General features: G+C 38.3%; 3 protein-coding genes across 7 annotated transcripts; all 3 read left to right on the top strand.

The window, feature by feature from the left end:
• LOC115566679 (V-set and immunoglobulin domain-containing protein 10-like) lies at positions 1-2,687 on the top strand. The gene is made up of 6 exons (XM_030392596.1): positions 1-53; positions 191-511; positions 948-1,223; positions 1,305-1,553; positions 1,667-1,753; positions 1,858-2,687. The coding sequence occupies exons 1-5, from the start codon at positions 14-16 to the stop codon at positions 1,738-1,740; spliced, it is 960 nt and encodes a 319-aa protein (XP_030248456.1). The 5' UTR covers positions 1-13; the 3' UTR covers positions 1,741-1,753; positions 1,858-2,687.
• Positions 2,688-2,886: 199 nt separating this feature from the next.
• LOC115566681 (myelin protein P0-like) lies at positions 2,887-11,630 on the top strand. Of its 2 annotated transcripts, none has more exons than XM_030392603.1 (8): positions 2,887-3,920; positions 5,284-5,535; positions 6,040-6,112; positions 8,144-8,485; positions 8,777-8,879; positions 9,511-9,545; positions 9,658-9,713; positions 9,851-11,630. In XM_030392603.1, exons 2-8 carry the CDS (start codon positions 5,506-5,508, stop codon positions 9,989-9,991), a joined length of 780 nt encoding a protein of 259 aa, XP_030248463.1. In that variant the 5' UTR covers positions 2,887-3,920; positions 5,284-5,505; the 3' UTR covers positions 9,992-11,630. The 2 variants fall into 2 exon arrangements, with proteins under 2 accessions (XP_030248463.1, XP_030248462.1); XM_030392602.1 differs by having other exon boundaries at positions 5,271-5,535.
• A 2,498-nt stretch (positions 11,631-14,128) lies between these two features.
• On the top strand, positions 14,129-17,560 carry LOC115566680 (nectin-4-like). 4 transcript variants are annotated; one of them, XM_030392598.1, is made up of 6 exons: positions 14,148-14,281; positions 14,856-14,972; positions 15,294-15,635; positions 16,340-16,451; positions 16,773-16,807; positions 16,914-17,560. In XM_030392598.1, the coding sequence occupies exons 1-6, from the start codon at positions 14,227-14,229 to the stop codon at positions 16,940-16,942; spliced, it is 690 nt and encodes a 229-aa protein (XP_030248458.1). In that variant the 5' UTR covers positions 14,148-14,226; the 3' UTR covers positions 16,943-17,560. The 4 variants fall into 4 exon arrangements, with proteins under 4 accessions (XP_030248461.1, XP_030248460.1, XP_030248457.1 ...); XM_030392601.1 differs by lacking the exon at positions 14,856-14,972 and having other exon boundaries at positions 14,129-14,281; positions 16,914-17,315; XM_030392597.1 differs by having other exon boundaries at positions 14,145-14,281; positions 16,773-17,560.
• Positions 17,561-18,493: the final 933 nt, after the last annotated feature.

Raw genomic sequence — 18,493 nt, 5'->3', positions numbered from 1 at the left:
GTTCACCGTGGAGATGCTCAGGACTGCTGCTGGTTTGCTGATTGTTTTATCAGGTACATTAAATTCAAATATTTAATGAGCTACATCGTGAATGCTTTGTTGCATCAAAAACACAGATTAATCATTTTCAGGCCACATTGGACTCAAAGAGACTTTTAACAGTGTTGTTCTTCATTTGCTATCGGATCAGGTATGTGTGTTGGTGAGGGCATCTTACCCCAAGGACCCCTGAGCGGAGCCGTGGGAGGTAAAGTGGAGTTCACCACCACCCTCACACCCTCAGAGAAGCCGTTCCTCTCCGTCAGCTGGAGCTTCAAAGGGATGAACATCATCACCTCCACCAGTGTCAACATCACTGAGCCTGGACATGCGAACAGGATCTCGCTAGACCGAGCCACAGGGTCCCTGGAGCTCAGGAATCTGGTGCTGGAGGACAACGGAGAGTACGCTGTCACCATCATACCAGACGGAGGCCTGCAGAAACAGGGGAAGATCACATTGAATGTGTATGGTGGGTTTAATGTTCAGAATATCTGATGAGAAAAGACCTTACGGTCATTTAATATAAAGGGTAAGGAGTTCTGTATCTAAAGGTCATAGTACTGGATGAATAAATGCATGGATAAACAGGTCACTGATTTAGTACAGAAGTATGAATTTAAATCTTTATCTCTTCATAACAAGATTAATAAAAGAAAATGAGAAAATATTTAGTTAACTGAAATAAAAAAAATAAAAACTAGATTTAAGAAAAGTTTTAACTGCATCTTTGGGGTGGGGCAAACATTTGGTTCTGGTTTGTCTCTCCTCTGTAGCTACTCTTAGGACTAATGAGAAAGTAAGAATTAGAGAAAAAACTCAAAGATTGGTAGTAAATCAGTTGTGTGTTAAAAAGCATGAAATATATCTTTTTAGAATCATAGCATTGACACTTAATGTTCTGACAGTGCCGATAACTGGAGCCACCATCCGCAGCCCGGCCGCCATCTTGATCGAAGACAAAAGCTCCACCAACCTCAGCTGCGAGGCCTCCGGCTCCATCGGCACCAGAGACTGGATGAAGGACGGCCGACCGCTGCATCCAGGTGGCACAGTCAGCTTCTCCTTGGACAACAGAATCATCTTCTTACAACCTGTCCAAAGCTCCAACCACGGCACCTACCAGTGTCGAGTCAGCAACCCAGTCAGTGCCATGACTGCGTCCTATAATCTCACTGTGAACTGTGAGTACTGCTCTGTAGACCATGGACACACACACTATCTCCTACAAGTCTTAACATGGTTGATCTCTTTTCTCTGTGCAGTTGGACCTCATAACATATCAATTGATGGGCCATCAGCAGCAGCACCAGGCGGCAGAGTGATGCTGCGGTGCACAGCGGACTCTGTCCCTCCAGCAAACTTCAGCTGGACGTTCAACGGCAATGAGACTCATGTTAATACCTCCTTGTATGTTATCGAGAGGCTAGATGAAGACAGCATTGGGAATTACACCTGCACTGCCAGTAACATGATGACCATGTGGGAAAACTCCACAGTTCTGAATCTTAGAGGTGAGATTTTCTTATTTGTCAACGAAAATATATGTAATGTTCTTAATGGTCATGGTCATTTTTAAAGTGGCAGTGCAAAGGGTGATAAGTGTCGTCTTCTTCCCTTTATGAAGCGTCCTGCGCTGCTCCCTGCTGGTCGTTTTTAGTGCTGCTGATTAGTGCGCTGACTCTGAGAGGGTTAATGTAAGAAGAAGTGGCAGGTGAGAGTCTTAACTTATTAAGATGTGATCCTTTATTGTTCATATTTGCTTTGTCTTTTTGTTTTATTCATATCTTCATATTAAACTTTGTTCTTTGAACTCAGATTCTTCCCGAGCCTCACTGAGGACCCCGAATGTCAACCAGAATGTGCAACACTTGAAATGATATCTTGACTCAAGAGACCTTGATGCAACAGGATGTCATACGTGAGACAAAAATGAAACTCTCACACTGCTCATCACTCATCTTTCTTGTTTGACTTTTTGAAATCTGTTTGAAAATAATCACACAGAAGATATAGGTTATATAATTCCATTACTTCTTAAATATTTATGTTCAAAACTTTATTCTTTATTTGAGCACTTGCTGGATTTATTATTCTCATTTATTGTGTATTATTTTTGCATGTATCCAGAGATAGGAGTGTTTATATTTACGTTTTTGTTGTTTGTGTGTTTGAATTCTTTGCTGCCTTGATACGTAGATTTTATGGCTTTAATATTTGTTTTTGAATGCATTACATAGCACCTTGCAACACTGGTTAAAAGGCGATTTATTAATAAAGTCTGTTCTTCTTATTATTATTATTATTATAAATCAACATTTTTGCACATTAACTGCCTTTTCCATAGTAACTTACACCACAAGTTTTAATCCAACATGTTCCTGTTGATCACTGGATTCCTGGACTTGTGTTTTCTGTCCCTGCTCACAGATAAACAGAACACTGTGTGCACATGCTTGTGGGTTCATGCATCAGAGTTTGTGCATTTAAAATTGTGTGTGTTATTGAATGCAGGCCTGACAGTTCGAAGTTATTCATCTTTTTTGCTGGTATATTAGACTGTATGAAGGCATATGTGAATTTTATTATTCGCGTTGAATGATCTACGAATAATCACATAATTATCTCAGTAAAATTTGATTATCTTGCTGAAGAAATGATTGTCTCGTTGTTTTACAAGATGCAGCATTTAATTTCATGAATGTTCTGTTCAGCATTCAGCAATATCTTCTTTACTGAGTCTGTTTTGTAACTTATTTACTTACAGTTTACCAAAACTACAGCCCAGACTTATCTAGTCTTAGGTCTGTTAGTGCTATTATTTCCATCTGAAATATAGTGAAGTAAATTAATTAAAACTATTTTTTGTGGTGGAGCAATAAAAATGAATCTGTAGTCTGGTAGTCTGGTACGGCACTGAAACAAATGTGAATTGTTTAACTATTCTCATGGCAGTGTTATTGATACTACACAGTCACAAATATATACATTACGGTATTGCCATGCATCCTGCAGACAAAAGATCAATCGTTTTTTTAAAATATGTTGCCTCTTTCTTTCACTCGCTTTCAGAACGAATGCACACACAGACAGATCAAGCTCTTCAGCACAGGAAGCAGTGGTGCTTTTGTTGCTTATGGCCACAGGGGGCACTAGAATCAACAAAGAATCTAAGTCCTTGTAGAGGCTTCAAGTTCTATCATTTGGAAATGATTTAGTATTTCAGCACCATGCTTGAAGTAAACACAATGCTTGAGTAAATGCACTAGACTCCCACACTGACAACAGCACAGAAGCCACTGAAGTTCATTGATTTTACTTTGACTTTTCAAGGTCTGAGGACCTTCATCTACAACAACAAGATCTCTCTATTGTAACATCCTCCAGAGCACCAATATTTATGAGAAAGACTCGATCTGGTCGGATCTCAGATGTTTCCTGAGCTCAAGAACCCAAATATGCACTGATACAGTCAGCAGTGAAACACAAACTGTCCTTTACAGTGTTGTACATTTTGTACTTTTGTATGCTTCGACTTGGAGGAATGTAACTCAGGATGCAGAGCTGGGCCTGTTGCACTTGTTATTCCTGTCTCGCCCTGTGGACCAGTCATTTACATGCAGGCAACAAGCTGAGTTCGACCAACTGAAACAGACAAAGCTTTGCATCCCCGACCTGATTACCCTGTTGAACACCTGGGGCTAATTCAGCAGGGGACTTTGATTGGTGGAGATAATTATGCATCACTTTTCTGAGATGCAGCTCCCTTCAGGAGGCTTGACACGAGGTCACTGGTGCGAGGCTTCAAGATTAATGCACTGTTCTGCTTTGTTTCTCCACACTGCTATCATCCAGCATCTTAACTGAAACTGTCGAGCAAGGTGAGCTTTGACTGACAGCCTGAAAACACGTGGGGGTAAAAAAAACTGTGCAGAATGTTGCAACAGTAGAAATGAAACAAAGTATTTTTCACAAGATTAAAGATGTTATATAAATACTACAATCTGATTGATTTTTTACTTTTTTTATCAGTGCACTGAAACAATAAAACCTAAAAGATTCCAAAACAACTTGTTCTGCGCTACGTTCTGTTAAGAATTAAAAATCCACATTACAACATACAGTATACTGACACCTATACGTATATCTGCGAGAGGTCCAAAATTCGCTGATAATATATCAGTTGGGAGCTATTTAAAACCAACACATAACATAAAATACTTAAATATGACAGTTTAGTTAGTAATAGTTTCAAGAAGTCACAGAATTGAGTTGTTTTATATTGTCTAGGAGAAAACCTGTAGAGTCTAATGGAAGGTAAAACTGGATGAAATGGTGTTTTTTTAGCTCTTTAGTCGAACATGTCTTTGTCAAAGATTTAGAATTTCATATTATGGAACTATGATGAGAAAGCTATTTAGATCGAGCAATAAGATTTCTCGTCTGATAATAATGCTCTCTGTAGGAGTCTCACAGTTCATTACCATATTGTATTCCTCTCTTCGCAATTGAAACTTTTGACTTTATACTAATTCGAGTTTTTTAATAAGTTACCTGCTTTCAAAACTTCTTCCTTTTACTTTCTCAACCTCGGAACGAGCAATTTCCCTTTTAATTTCCCTTTTTTAGACTATTTATGTTCCCCTCTCTTTCTCTTTTTCAAGTCGCACAAACACACTGATTCTGAATATCCACTTCTAATGGCTTTAATTTCCTCCCCCATAAAGGGGAACAGAAGCATCGAGCATTATCACAGATCTGACATCTGCATACCAGTGAATAGCATGAGTCATACATTTTTCAGAACAAATATATATAAGATAACGTATCACGAGCATTGCATGTACAAATCAATCATCAGCAAACTTTGTGAGGTTGGTGTTGACTCACATCCTGTATTTCTACTTTCATCTCCAGGAAATCTACACACCGGAACATAGTAGTAGGACATGCTTGGGTGTTTTTTGCTTTCGAATATGGAGCTGAATTAGAACAAAACATGTGCAAGGAGGTCAAAATTACTCTTCTGTTTGGATAAATACATTTTGCCGTGCACTTCACCCCATACAGCGACTATAGTCAAAGCATCTGAAAGCTTTTACCAGCCAGAGATGTTGCAAAGCTTCTGATATTTACACAGCTCCGAATCCAGGAACCATACTGCCAATCTTGCTTTATAGCAATTGCTTTGTTCAAATATTAAAACTCTGCCATTTGCTTCCAAAAAAAAGGTCATGTTTCAAGTTCACAGGATTGTTTCTCCAGACGTCATTGTCGCCCTTTGACCACCAGAGGTCCCTGTTCTATCACCTGGGCTGCAGAAGGGACTGAACCAACAGTCGGAAATAACACAGACTGCTGATTGCTGACTTGTAGAATCAAAGACCTGAATAGTTCTAAAGAGAAACAGTCAGCCTGTAAGCAGTTTGATAACCTGGTGAAACATGTGAGCATCGTCCTGCCACCATGTCCCTGTCATCCTCTTCTCTCTCTTGGGTAAGTGACTTTGGGTGTTAAACCTGATAAAGCTTCAATGAGATGTTGCACTGTGGATCTTGTCTCATTTGAATCTTATCAATTATGTACAAAACGTGGGCAAACACTGTGTTCATCTTACAGTGTTTTCCTCTGTTTAAATTAGTCTGAGTTAACTCCATTCTGAGGCTGTGGTTTTGCAGCGCTGTGCTGCTGCAGATGTCTATCAGTCGGTGCTGGTGTCGATGCCCCAGTTCAGACTATGTTCCTCTTTGCAAATTCTATTCTTTACCGTCATAATTGAGACTTTTCTCCTGTGGCCTCACAGGATGTTTTGTCAGTGTCTCGAGTGAATACAGGAGCCACTGGACAGCTGGCTCTTTGTAGCCCTGTAGGTTTCCCGAATGTTGACTGAAAAGCTGTTGTACCAAAGTTGATCTGCTGTTTTAAAATTCATGTGGCTCATCCACACCCACTCATGTTGCTCTGTTAACATGTTTCTGTTATTTTGTCCATCGCCTGTAGTCTTGCGCCATGAAAACGTGCAGCAGATCAGCTCTCATGTTGCTAAAGCTGATGTACATCACTTTACTCCCAGGTAAGAAACTGTTTTAAACTTTGAGAGAGTTTCAGATCTCAGTGCAGTGTTCATTAAGTCTTCTCCACAGTGTACTTATGTGTAGCTACTCATGTACTCAATACTCAAGTACTGAGGTTTTGAGGTACTTGTACTTTACTTTGATATTTCCATCTTTTTTCCTACTTTTTACTTCCACTCTACTCCCTTTTGATGGCAAATATTGCACTTTAATTCCACTTTATTCATTCGATAACTTTAGTTACTAGTTACTTTGCTGATAACACGCTGCATCAGAGCCAAAGTAGCACTTTTCTAAATAATCAGTCACGGAATCTAAATAAGTACATTAACTTAAATACTGTACAATTTTTTAAGGTACATGTACTCATTTTCCACTTTCAGCTACTTTATCCTTCCACGGCATTACATTATAAAGAACTTTTTGGGGGTAACTTTAGTTACTAATTACTATGAAGATTGCATGCTGCATCAGAGCCACACAAGCACAATTTCAAATCACTGTATTTTAGCGATAATATACTTAATAAAAACCTAATAAAATTACTTTTGGTAGGTGAGTACATTTAATAGCAGATACTTTAAAACTTTTACTCAATTATCATTCTATGAGTAAATTTTAAGGTTACAGAAGTTATATTTTATCTTAATTTTTACTCAAGTTTGACTTTTTGGTACTTTTTGCAACACTGGAATTAATTCATGTTATTGGCAATCAGATTCAAAAGCATTGATTCTGATATTCAGGAAAATGATTAATATTGGTATACATATTTATAAATATATGTTCAATTTGCTTTCACTTTTGAAATGTAAGACATTTTAAGATTTTTACTCAAGTACTATTCATATGGGTGACTTTTATCAACGTCATATTTTAGCATGATACCTTCGCTTTTACTCAAGCATGACGCTTGGGTACTTTTTCCAACACTGAAACAACTGAACAACAAAGCTTAAACGTTTCGGGGAAGATGAGATAATGAGTCCTACCAGACTTTAACTCTTTAACTGGTTTAATTCAAAATTGTCATACACTAATGAGCAACACTTGGAGGGATGGAGATGGTAAGAAAATGAGGAGGCAAACTTCATTTCACTACCTAAATAACTATAAGGATAGGTTTGTGTTTTCACTGGGGAACGAATGAGTTGAGTATTACCAAGAACGTACTGCACACCCATGTTGTAAAGAAAGTCTACTTACAGTTACAGTATAGAGGTACAACCATATATTAAGACTCAGCAGCTTGGTGTTGCCTCACTGTTGTCACACAGTTCATTGTTGTTATGCTGCGAAAAATGTGTAGTAAAAGTTGCTTTTGTTGTAGAGTATGAAGATGCTTTTATGTCCTGTCAATATCAAAATTAAAAGATATGACAAGCCATTTCAAAACTTTCAACCTTAGCAGGACTCTTCGAACCACAGGCGTTAACCACACAAATGATCTCTGTTAATAGTGTCCGTTAACAACAGTGTTACAGTGTAACAACAACTCATGTTGCCCGGAGGCTCATGTAGGAGCTGTGTGTGGCTCTGAAGGGTTCTCATGCTCATATCAGAAGCAGCACCTGTTAGTTAAAATACCCAAAGCATGAATTCTTTTGAAGATACCACATAGTTACCATCTAACATCGTGTTCCCTTGTACCCCAGGGTGTCATACATACTGCATCGGTTCACAGTTTCACACCAATGGTTACGCTGTACATTGTGGGTACAGTGCAAAGTCATGTAGGCTATTGCCAGCTTGTAGAACTCTTGCAGTAGCTGGCTATGTTCATGTAAAATAACACCCCTCCCTCTAACACTATTCACACTTTTTTATATAACAGTGTACAACTTCTCTATAATAGCAACTCTTCTGTGATGTAAAAATGTCTTTATATACTGCTGATGAAAAGGTGAACTGATAATAACTGATGATACAAAGTCAGTCAAAGATGGTGAGTTCATCATAACTGAACATCTGCCATCATATCACCATCACATCACCATATCATATTAACTTCTTTTTTTTTATTTTGTCAGTTCTTAAATCACAAGATATCAAAGTCCCGCCTGAAGTGACCGGATATGTCGGGCATGATGTCACCCTGCCATGCCAATTCATCCAAGGACAAAAGGACATCAAAATCACTCAGGTTCAGTGGTCGCTTAAGCCACCAGAAGGAAAGGAAATCATCATTATTGTTTCCAGTAGTTTGCATGGAGTTAATGTTCCTGAGACGTTTCTGAAGGGCAGAGTGGAGATTGAAGAACAATCTTTGATGATTAGAGATGTAGAAAAGGGAGATGCAGGCTCGTACACCTGCAGCATCGCAACCTTTCCAAGTGGTTCATTTGAAGGAACCACCAACCTTGTTGTTCAAGGTGAGTCAGAGAAGCATTTTCACCCAAATTTAACATATTGATATGAAGTAATCTTTAAAACTGGCAATTTGATTACAATATTTTGTTTTGGAGTATCTTTTTATCCTGTTACCCGTTAACATGGCTTTGATTCTCTTTGTAAATAAGAAACATATTGTGTTGTGTTCATCTTCACTGATCAAACTGCAGTGATAAATGAACTAGGACTTAAACTTAAAGTAATTCAATGATACACATGCGCACACACACACACACACACACGGTTTGTGACAGTCATGTTTCTTCTCCCAGAACAGATGCCGTTGTCATCAGGTGTGGTTTCTGCTGTGGTGATTGCTGTCTTCTTGCTGTTGGGGATTTTGGCTGCAATAGCATACCTCATCTTTATCAGAAGGTGTGTATGTGTGTGTGTGTGTGTGTGTGTGTGTGTGTGTGTGTGTGTGTGTCTTTTTCCATAACCGAGACTCGTAATCACAAGATATTACAAATACTGTAAATCAGTATTAATCATCTTATAATAACTAAATCTGTCAGGCTGATTGTGTTTTTATCAACATCTCTGTGTACGGGAGACTAATGAGGACATGGCTCTTCTTCTTCTTCCTCTTCTTCTTTCTTGTGGTCTTTGGCATTTAAATGTACAGTATCAGTATCTAAAAGGCGGTGGCCCAACATGAGCCATGTGTGCATGACTCTTCACCGTCATGTATTTTTGTAATTATTATCAGTCTTTTTCATTCTTTCAAAGACACAGTGCATTATAATTTGGAATATTTGGCCTGTACCACAAAGTTGGACTGTCTCTCCTTGCGAACATTTAGTTTTTTTAGAGAGGTCATTTTATAGTAAATGTAAAATATGAAAAATTTGCATTTTGTTGGTTTGTTTTGGCCTTTTTTAAATTTGAGAAATGATTAAAAATGTACTTTTACATACTTTTAGAATAAGAAAGAAAAGTAACAAATATTTATTCGAATTATCATGCAGAAAAACTAATCGCTGCAATTTTGTTTCCTTTTACTCAGACCTTTTTCTACAGTCAGGCATCGTGTCCATATTGGTGAGAGCCAACGCACAAGTTACTTGATATTCTATTTCTACAGCGGACGATTCTTTTAGTCCACCAGTCTACTGTTTCACTTCCCTTGACAAAAGTCTGTCTGTCGTCTCAGATACCTGTGGCCCAGTGAGGGATGCGACCAGGCCGTCTGTTATTGTGAAACAGGAGGTGAGTTCACAGCTTTCAGTCTGATCAAGTTTAATAATGCTGTTGTTCTGATAAGAATTTGTTTCAGCAAGGCGACATAATGATACAATTGAGCAAAAGGTGTCCATCATCAAACTGTCTCACACATTTACTCACAGGACGTGGTCTACGCTGATGTCAATGTCAAACCGTCCAGAGACAGAACTCCTTCATCCAGTGACAAACCTACAGACGTGGCACATGATGGTGTTGATGTCACGTATTCTGAGGTTTTTGTTTCGCGCCAGCAGCACGTATGAGATGTATATGCCAGAGTAATGTAGAAGTTCTTGAGCTGAACTCACCGTTGACTTTTACTGCACTTGAACACACCGCAAAGATGACAGTCAACACCCAACAAGCCTGTACATTGAAAGGAAATACTCTGCCTAAATACAAACCATTGTTATGATCAAGGAGCATCTCTTGCCATTATAGCAGATATATAATAGCTGATTCTGAATGCTCAATCGCCCAAAAAGCTGCTGACAAGGGCGCCAACTAGAGCCACGGACGCTCACTGACGGCCTCGTCAAATGGTTGAGGCCCGATGTGTTAAGTCTACAGCCATGCTAGCAGCCGCGAGTCTGCCTTTGACAAAAATACATCATCACTTTATATCATTAGTTCTGCAGGTATCTGCGCACAAAAATGAAATTTTAACCTTACCATGGTGCTAGATGAAAACCCAGTAGATCAAAGGTTTTTCACTGGGGATCATTAATGTTTGTACCAACTTTCACAGCAATTCAATCCATCGTTATATTTCAGTGAGGCAGCTACAGTAGCTGCAGCCTGGGTGTGATTGCTGCATGCAATCTCTTCTCTTTCTCCCCAGCCTCTACTGTTTCTCTAAGGCTGTCGCTATTGAAGTAAAGCACATGTGTCGAAAATATCTCACCACACAAACCACACTGTTCCCCTTGTGTCCTTCGACCATCCAAGGGGGAAGAAAAAAGAAGAAGAAAAAATGTTTAAACACACAATTAATAGGGAACTAACTCACTCATGTGTGCAGCGAGCTGATGGTTTAGGGCCCTAAAAAGTGCCACCAAACTTGATTGATTTTAGTAGATTTTATCGTAATTCAGCTAAATTTGGCATCATACATTTAGACACTACGGTGCGTGCCTCTTGTTTTAACTCAGTTACTATCCAGCCTTCGCATGTGAACCTTTTTAGGATTAAAGGGTTTGTGAGTCAGAGAGGAAGGCTGCAGCTGTGACTGTACTCTTTCAAATTCTCACTTGTTCTTTTATCATTCTACCTATTTGTTCAGACTTCCTTGCAGCAGCTTCAAAACAAAAAACAAGTAAATTACACAACACTGGAGTGCCTGCATTCAAAGAGCACAGATATTGGTAACAGATGTCGCAGTATTTGACACTACCCTTTTATTCTGTCTGCTTTTAGTGTGTTGTGCAGATGTTCACAGGTGTGACAGTCTGAGCGGGCCAAATGTACAAAGGTGATAAAAGATGGTTTGCAAAGTTGCTGTACCGACCGAGTGTACCGTCGTCTCGGAGACAGACGCTATCTGTCACCTGCTGGTAGCATGGCTTCCTGGCAGTGTGATTTTTGTGGGTGTGAGATTGTGTCAGCTCACTGTGCAGTCAGAAAGTGAGAACACATAACCAGTTTTTTTGGTTTTGTAAAAAGTCTAACTTAAGGGCTAATTTTGATATGTGTTGTTGTTCCATCTACTTTTTTGTTTGATAGTCATGCAGTGCTTGGAACTTTAATTAAAAATCAGTGTCATGCTTTTGAGATATTGAAGTCCTGTTGCTTGTTTTAACAAATTGTCCAGATGAGCAGACAGACACAACAGTGCACACTTCTGTAAATGTTGCTTTTTGTTCGTGTTCTGATGTTGCTTAATAAACATTTTCACAGACCCGACCAAATCCGTGGTTTCTCATTTCTCTTTCCTTACTGTCGGGTTCTGTCGTGACAGGAAACCGATAAGAGAGATAAGGTAATTGTTGTGTAAAGGGAGTGCATTGTGAAAGTCTTCCCAGAGCAGTGCGTGATAATTACTCAAACCAAGAAGAAAAAATGCAGAAGACAGAGCAAAGACAAGTGTCATTGTAGCACTTTTGAGAACGAACCACACATAAGCTATGTCGTCAAGAAATGAAATGAATTCATTATCTGTCTTGGTAGTTTTGTTTCACTTAATGCTTCTCTGTGGTCATTTTGCATCTCTTTGTAGCCGTTTTTCATCTCTTTGTGATTGTTTTGCCTCTCTTGTAGTCATTGTACGTCTCTTTGTGGTTGTTCTGAATGTCTTTGCCGCCATTTTGTGTCTCTTTGTGTTCATTATGTGTCTCTGTGTTCATTATGTGTCTCTTTGTGGTTGTTTTGCATCTCTTTGTGTTCATAATGTGTCTCTTTGTAGCCGTTTTTTTTATCTCTTTGTGATTGTTTTGCCTCTCTTGTAGTCATTATATGTCTCTTTGTGGTTGTTCTGAATGTCTTTGTCGCCCTTTTTTGGTCTCCTTGTGTTCATTATGTGTCTCTGTGTTCATTATGTGTCTCTTTGTGTTCATTATGTGTCTATGTGTTCATTATGTGTCTCTTTGTGTTCATTATGTGTCTCTGTGTTCATTATGTGTCTCTTTGTGTTCATTATGTGTCTCTGTGTTCATTATGTGTCTCTCTGTTGTTGTTTTGCATCTCTTTGTGGTTGTGTTGCACTGTATTTAAATTGTTTTGCTTACTTACATAATCACTTTGATTTTGTTGTTATGTCTTTGTAGTTGTTTTGTGTCACTCTGTGTTCATTTTGTGTCTCTTTGTGGTTGCCTTGCGTCTCTTTGTCCTTTTTTGCATTACTTTGTGGTTGTTCGTTGACTTTGCTTTCATTAAGGGTCTCTTTGTGGTTGTGTTTTACTTTATTTGAACTGTTTTGCAACTTTTCTTATTTATTTGTATTGGCTTTGTCTTTGTAGTTGTTTGGCGTCTCTTTGAAGTCATTTAGTTTATCTTTGTGGTCATTTTGCACCTCTTTGTAGTAGTTCGGTCTCTTTGTAGTGTGAAAATCCCTCACCGCCTCTTCCCTTTGCATTAATCCTGAGCTTATTGTGCACAGGTCTGAATACTAGTGATGTCCTCCTCTCTTTTTTTTTTTTTTCTTTTGCTCTGCACGGTACATCCCCACAAGGAAATTACATTACTTCCATCCATAATTAGGAGTTAAGGAAACACCACCCTGATTAGGGCAAGATAGCTGAAAACGTCTGGGGAATTGCACACAGTTGATGTGGAAAAGAGTTCTGTGAATTTTGATGAACATGTATTCACTGGTCTCTAGCTCACAAAATGCAGAAATAAGGAAACATATTTGTTACTTTCACCTTATTTCAGATATATACAGTAACCCTTGTAGTTTACCATTCACCATTAGCCATCAACATCAAAATGATAATAATAATAAGAAGAAGAATAAGAAGAAGAAGAAGAAGAAGAAAAAGAAGAAGATGAAGAAGAAGAAGAAGAAGAAAAAGCCTTTCAAAGCACTCAAGGACACTGCATATAAGAACAAGAGTACAACAAAAACAGGAGACAATTTAGTGCAAAGTGATATGTCAAAGAACAAATATTTTCCAGACCTGTCTTTAAGAACTGCATTTTAAGCTAAGCTTTCAAGCTTTTTACAGTAAAAGCCTGTTTTTTTCTAGATTCTTGATATATAAATCATTACAAACTGTTCCAGTGAGATATGAGTCTAAACTGTTAATGTGACCCCCTCTTCACCTGGTGAGCCATTTATATACATTTGGCCGACAACCAACATATTAACTGTTATTTTGGGACTCTTTAAAGCATTAAGCGGAATTATACCACCTAATGTATGGACATATTTTAAGTATTCCCATGAAACACATAAACTTTAAATCTAAATATTCTGCTGTAAGTATGCCAGGTTATTTTTTTAAGGATGTGATACCATCTCTGACATGATCAGTAAGAAAAATATGACAAAACTCTAAACTCTTTCCACCTCTTCTATTTCCAGGCTGGCTCTCTGGTAAACTGTAGGGTTTTTTTTCAGAATTATCCATCGTTGTGTTACTCCTTCATTTACTTTTCATACATTATAACTTTTTGTAGATGTAGCTACGTGCCAACACTCCAGATTTCTATGTATCCTCCAGTAAATATTTTTTTGGAACTGGTTGTAACATTGAGAGCAACATGAAACCTCGTCTGTGTAGCCAACGCGGCAAACTTGGCCAATAAAGCTGATTCTGATTCTAATTCCTCCAAATTTGAACATTCAATTAATCTGATGGATTCTGTCAGGGCAACCACCTGAGAGTCAACAACACACGAGCGCCGCTTCTCTGCACATTATTGTTGCACTTGAACACATGATTTCCTACCAGAGGAAGGAAATCATCATAAGTGCACCACACACAGTCTGAAAGCAGAAAAGACAGTGGCAGGACCTTTTGTATAACAATACATCGTGTCTGTCATTTATTTGAGCACAATGAAAACTGGCAGGAGATCACTCCTCATACTCCTGTGGTTCAACACGATCCACGGTAAGATAAGAAGATTTACATTTCTATTTCTGAAAAGCTTTGGTTGTTCTTGTTTTTAGGGAAGTGTCTTCAATTTCTTTTTACTTGAGTGAAGTGAGCCAACACCACATTCTAAAGAAACTCCTTTACAAGTGAAAATCCTGCATTTAAAACTGTACTTAAAGTAAAAGTATTTGTAGAAAAATATCCTGAAAGCATTCAGGTTCCAAAATGTGTAAGTTGCTTGTATGTTCTGCATGTAAAATGTTAATCTTCGGAGCAACTCAACTGTCAGAAATGGGTGTGAACTTCAAATTGAGGTATACAGGTCAAGTGCAAGTACCTCGAAATTGTAAAGCAGTCCGTGGATACATGTACGTAGAGTTACTTGCCATCGCTGATTAAGACTACCATGTGTGTACAAAGAAGTGCGGTGCCTTGAGGGATAATAGCCGAATAAAAGGCAACACATGTTGAAAGTTACAAATATTTATAAAGGCAGTCACATTTTGACTGATGTGTCATGAAAGTGAAAAAAAAGCAACATGATCTTTTTTTCTTTTTTTTTTTTTTTTATCACATCTTGAATCACAAGATATCAAAGTCCTGCCTGAAGTGACCGGATACGTCAGGCATGATGTCAGGCTGCCATGTGATTTCATTCCAGGACAAAACGACTCACAGTTTCACACCAATGGTTACGCTGTACATTGTGGGTACAATGCAAAGTCATGTAGGCTATTGCCAGCTTGTAGAACTCTTGCAGTAGCTGGCTATGTTCATATAAAATAACACCCCTCCCTCTAACACTATTCACACTTTTTTATATAACAGTGTACAACTTCTCTATAATAGCAACTCTTCTGTGATGTAAAAATGTCTTTATATACTGCTGATGAAAAGGTGAACTGATAATAACTGATGATACAAAGTCAGTCAAAGATGGTGAGTTCATCATAACTGAACATCTGCCATCATATCACCATCACCATATCATATTAACTTCTCTTTTTTTTTTTTTTTTTTTTGTCAGTTCTTAAATCACAAGATATCAAAGTCCCGCCTGAAGTGACCAGATACGTCGGGCATGATGTCACCCTGCCATGCCATTTCATCCAAGGACAAAACGACAGCAAAATCACTCAGGTTCAGTGGGCGCTCAAGCCACCAGAAGGAGAGGAAATCATCATTATTGCTTTCAGTAGTACGTATGGAGTTGATGTTCCTGAGACGTTTCTGAAGGGCAGAGTGGAGATTGAAGAACCATCTTTGATAATTAGAGATGTGGAAAAGGCAGATGCAGGCTCGTACACCTGCAGCATCACAACCTTTCCAAGTGGTTCATTTGAGGGAACCACCAACCTTGTTGTTCAAGGTGAGCATCAAATATCCGAAGTTCATATCTGACATGCGAAGCTTGAACTCATGAGCCCAACTCACAGGGAGGTATGATAAAATGAGGTTTACCTGACCAATAATAAAAGTAGGTTTTGGGTTAAGAGGAAGGCAGCCAGCAGAAGCAAACGATGGAGTGAGCAGGCAGGAAGGAGTCCATCAGTAGCAGAGAGTTATAGGCTCAAGACCGGGTGAACAACAAGAACACCGGGGTTGAGTCAGGAAGGCAATAGACAGTCTGACAAGGAGCTGAAATTAAAGGGCAGGTAGGGAGATAATGAGGTAATCAGGGGAAGGTATGAAGGTGGGGACAGACACAACACACTGAGGACGACTGCTGGATTGAAAAGGAATTGCAGGGTCTGAATTGACACAAAGTTGGTGGCACTGATTATAATCAAAACCAAACTTGAATTTAAAATGAGTTAAAGGAAAGTTAAACATTTTGGAGAGTGTAGTTTTTTTGCCAAGACTTAGATGAGACGATCGATTGCACTGTCACTACTGAGAGTGGTATCAATTCATCTCATTCTTGGCAAGAGAGTGAGTTGGTTATCTCTTTTGAGAAGGAGATTTTAATTTAGATGAGACTTTTATCTGGTTAAATAAAGAAAAAAACAAATGAACAAGTGCCTTTCCCCAAATATCCAGACTTGTTGATCGTGGTGGTTTTCCTCCTCACAGAACAGATGCCCGTGCAGATGCCGATGTTACCTCGGATGATTGCTGTTGGAGTGTTCGTGCTCATAGTTTTGACCATGTTTACCACAACTTACTTCATCATCGCCAGAATCAGGTGCGTGTTTGTCAGATGTGTCAGAGTATACAGTGTGAGCTGCTGAAAAACAAACTCGTCCTATGACCACGCAGGTCATGACATGAGATTACTAATATATCAGCAGTTATCATGTATTCAGTTAACATTTTCAAGTCTTTGTCCTACAGACACTATATTAAGGTCATTTTATATTCAGTCCATTCAAACTGTAAAGAGAAGCTGTGATTCATGGGTTATTAAAGCACAAACTGCACTTCAAAGGGTCTCAGTGAATTGGGAGAAAATGTCTTCCTGAAATTAGGTGCAAATGAACTAATTATGTCTGTATTCTTTACTCAGACGTGAGGCGTCAGTCAAGGACAGCGTCTACACTGGTGAGCAAAAAAACACGTGCCTCTTTTCTCTATTTCTAAACGGCAGCTTATTAAATCATATCTTATTGTTTCAGTGCCCTTTGACAAAAGCTTGTCTGTCTTTCAGATATAGTCAGTCCAGTGATGAGTGATTGAAGGAGACAAAAGGAGCTCAGAGTTGTTTGAGACTGCATACGTCATTGTAACAGGCTCACAAGGCTCGATAAGTTGTTCTCATTGGTTTTTGGACAACAGATCAATGCTGGTTTTGTTCATCTTGTGGAATGTAGAATAACGTTGTCCTTATTCAGTAATCCTGGAAAATGTGGCGCCTTCAGTCCACCAGTTGATGATCTCATAGATCTCACAGCAACCGGATCGTACATGCCACTCATGTCACGCCCACAGTTTTAAAGTTTTGAAGTCGACCAATTTTACAGATTAAAGCGCATTTAAAGATCTTGGAAAGTCCCACTGCATATGTGAAAGAAGAAGTATGAAGCCTTTTACACAGAATAAAACCACAAAAAAGTTAAAAAGCATGCTAAAATAGTATGTTTAAGAGATATTTAGAAAAGGAAACAGCTGGTTGCCTGATGTCCTCCCACAGGTCGAGGGTCCCTGTCTCTGATCATGTCTGCTGTGCTCACCTCGTGTTCTCATCTGAGACAAAATCATTTGTTGCTTTCTGAAAATATTCTTACCGGTCCTTTTTTTTAAAATTAGCTGCGTTGTTTTATTATTTTGACATTAAAATTCACTGCTTAAGAAATTGTTTTTCATTTGTTTTGTTTTTTGTCAAGCAGTTACATCTATTTTCTAACTATTGATGCTTAACATTTGTTCACAGTATTGAGAAAAATCAGTCCTGTTGGTGAACAGGAACAACAGTGCAGTGAATTGTCTCTACTTTTGCTTTAAAACAGAACTTACTCTCAGTCTCCAGATGTTGTTGGTTAATAAAGTTCCTTATTTTCACAGACCAAAGGAAACTGAAATTAAAAAAAAAAAGAAAAATGCAGCTGTGTGTACACTTGGTCGAAAATTCTTCTGTTCTTTTACTGGTAGTTTATGTGATATTTCCTATTCCTAAGTATCAAAAGTACAAGTTTAAGTAAATAATACATATATTGACATGAATATAAACTTTTTACTATGGGTTGATCGATTATCAGCCTGGACTATTTTCTTTTCTAAGTTCTAAAATTTTTTTTACATGTGTGAAACAGAGAAAAACATTTTTCTTCATGTGTCGGGCCGAGTGAAAGAAACATTTACAGAGGAGTAAAAAATAAGTTCACGATTGAAATATTTTTTTCTGTGTGTGTGAAACCGAGTGAATGAAATATTTTTCCAGAGGAACTTAGGCTCAAGTGTTTATTCCTGTAATAGTCTGGCAATTGAATTTTTTGTTTTGTCACTCCAATTTTAGAAATTAGAAAAAAGAGTACTGGGGAAAAAATAAAATAAAATCTCCCTTGCCCCTCAGGGCTTCTGTAATTATCAGATCTAATATTCAGCATTTAATGATTATTGGCCCCGGATAACGCGGAAGAAGATGGATGGATGGATGAATGGATAAATGATTGGAGTTTTTAAAATCTGATTGATTATAAAATAAGTTAATTTGAACATAAACTTCAAGCTCTGATATTATCTGAAACGTAAGTAATAACTAAAGTTATTAATGTAAGTAAAAAATACGAG

Source organism: Sparus aurata, chromosome 17 (assembly GCF_900880675.1).
Source record: "Sparus aurata chromosome 17, fSpaAur1.1, whole genome shotgun sequence".
Classification (NCBI taxonomy): Eukaryota; Metazoa; Chordata; class Actinopteri; order Spariformes; family Sparidae; genus Sparus; species Sparus aurata.
This window is presented reverse-complemented; position numbering and strand designations above follow the sequence as displayed.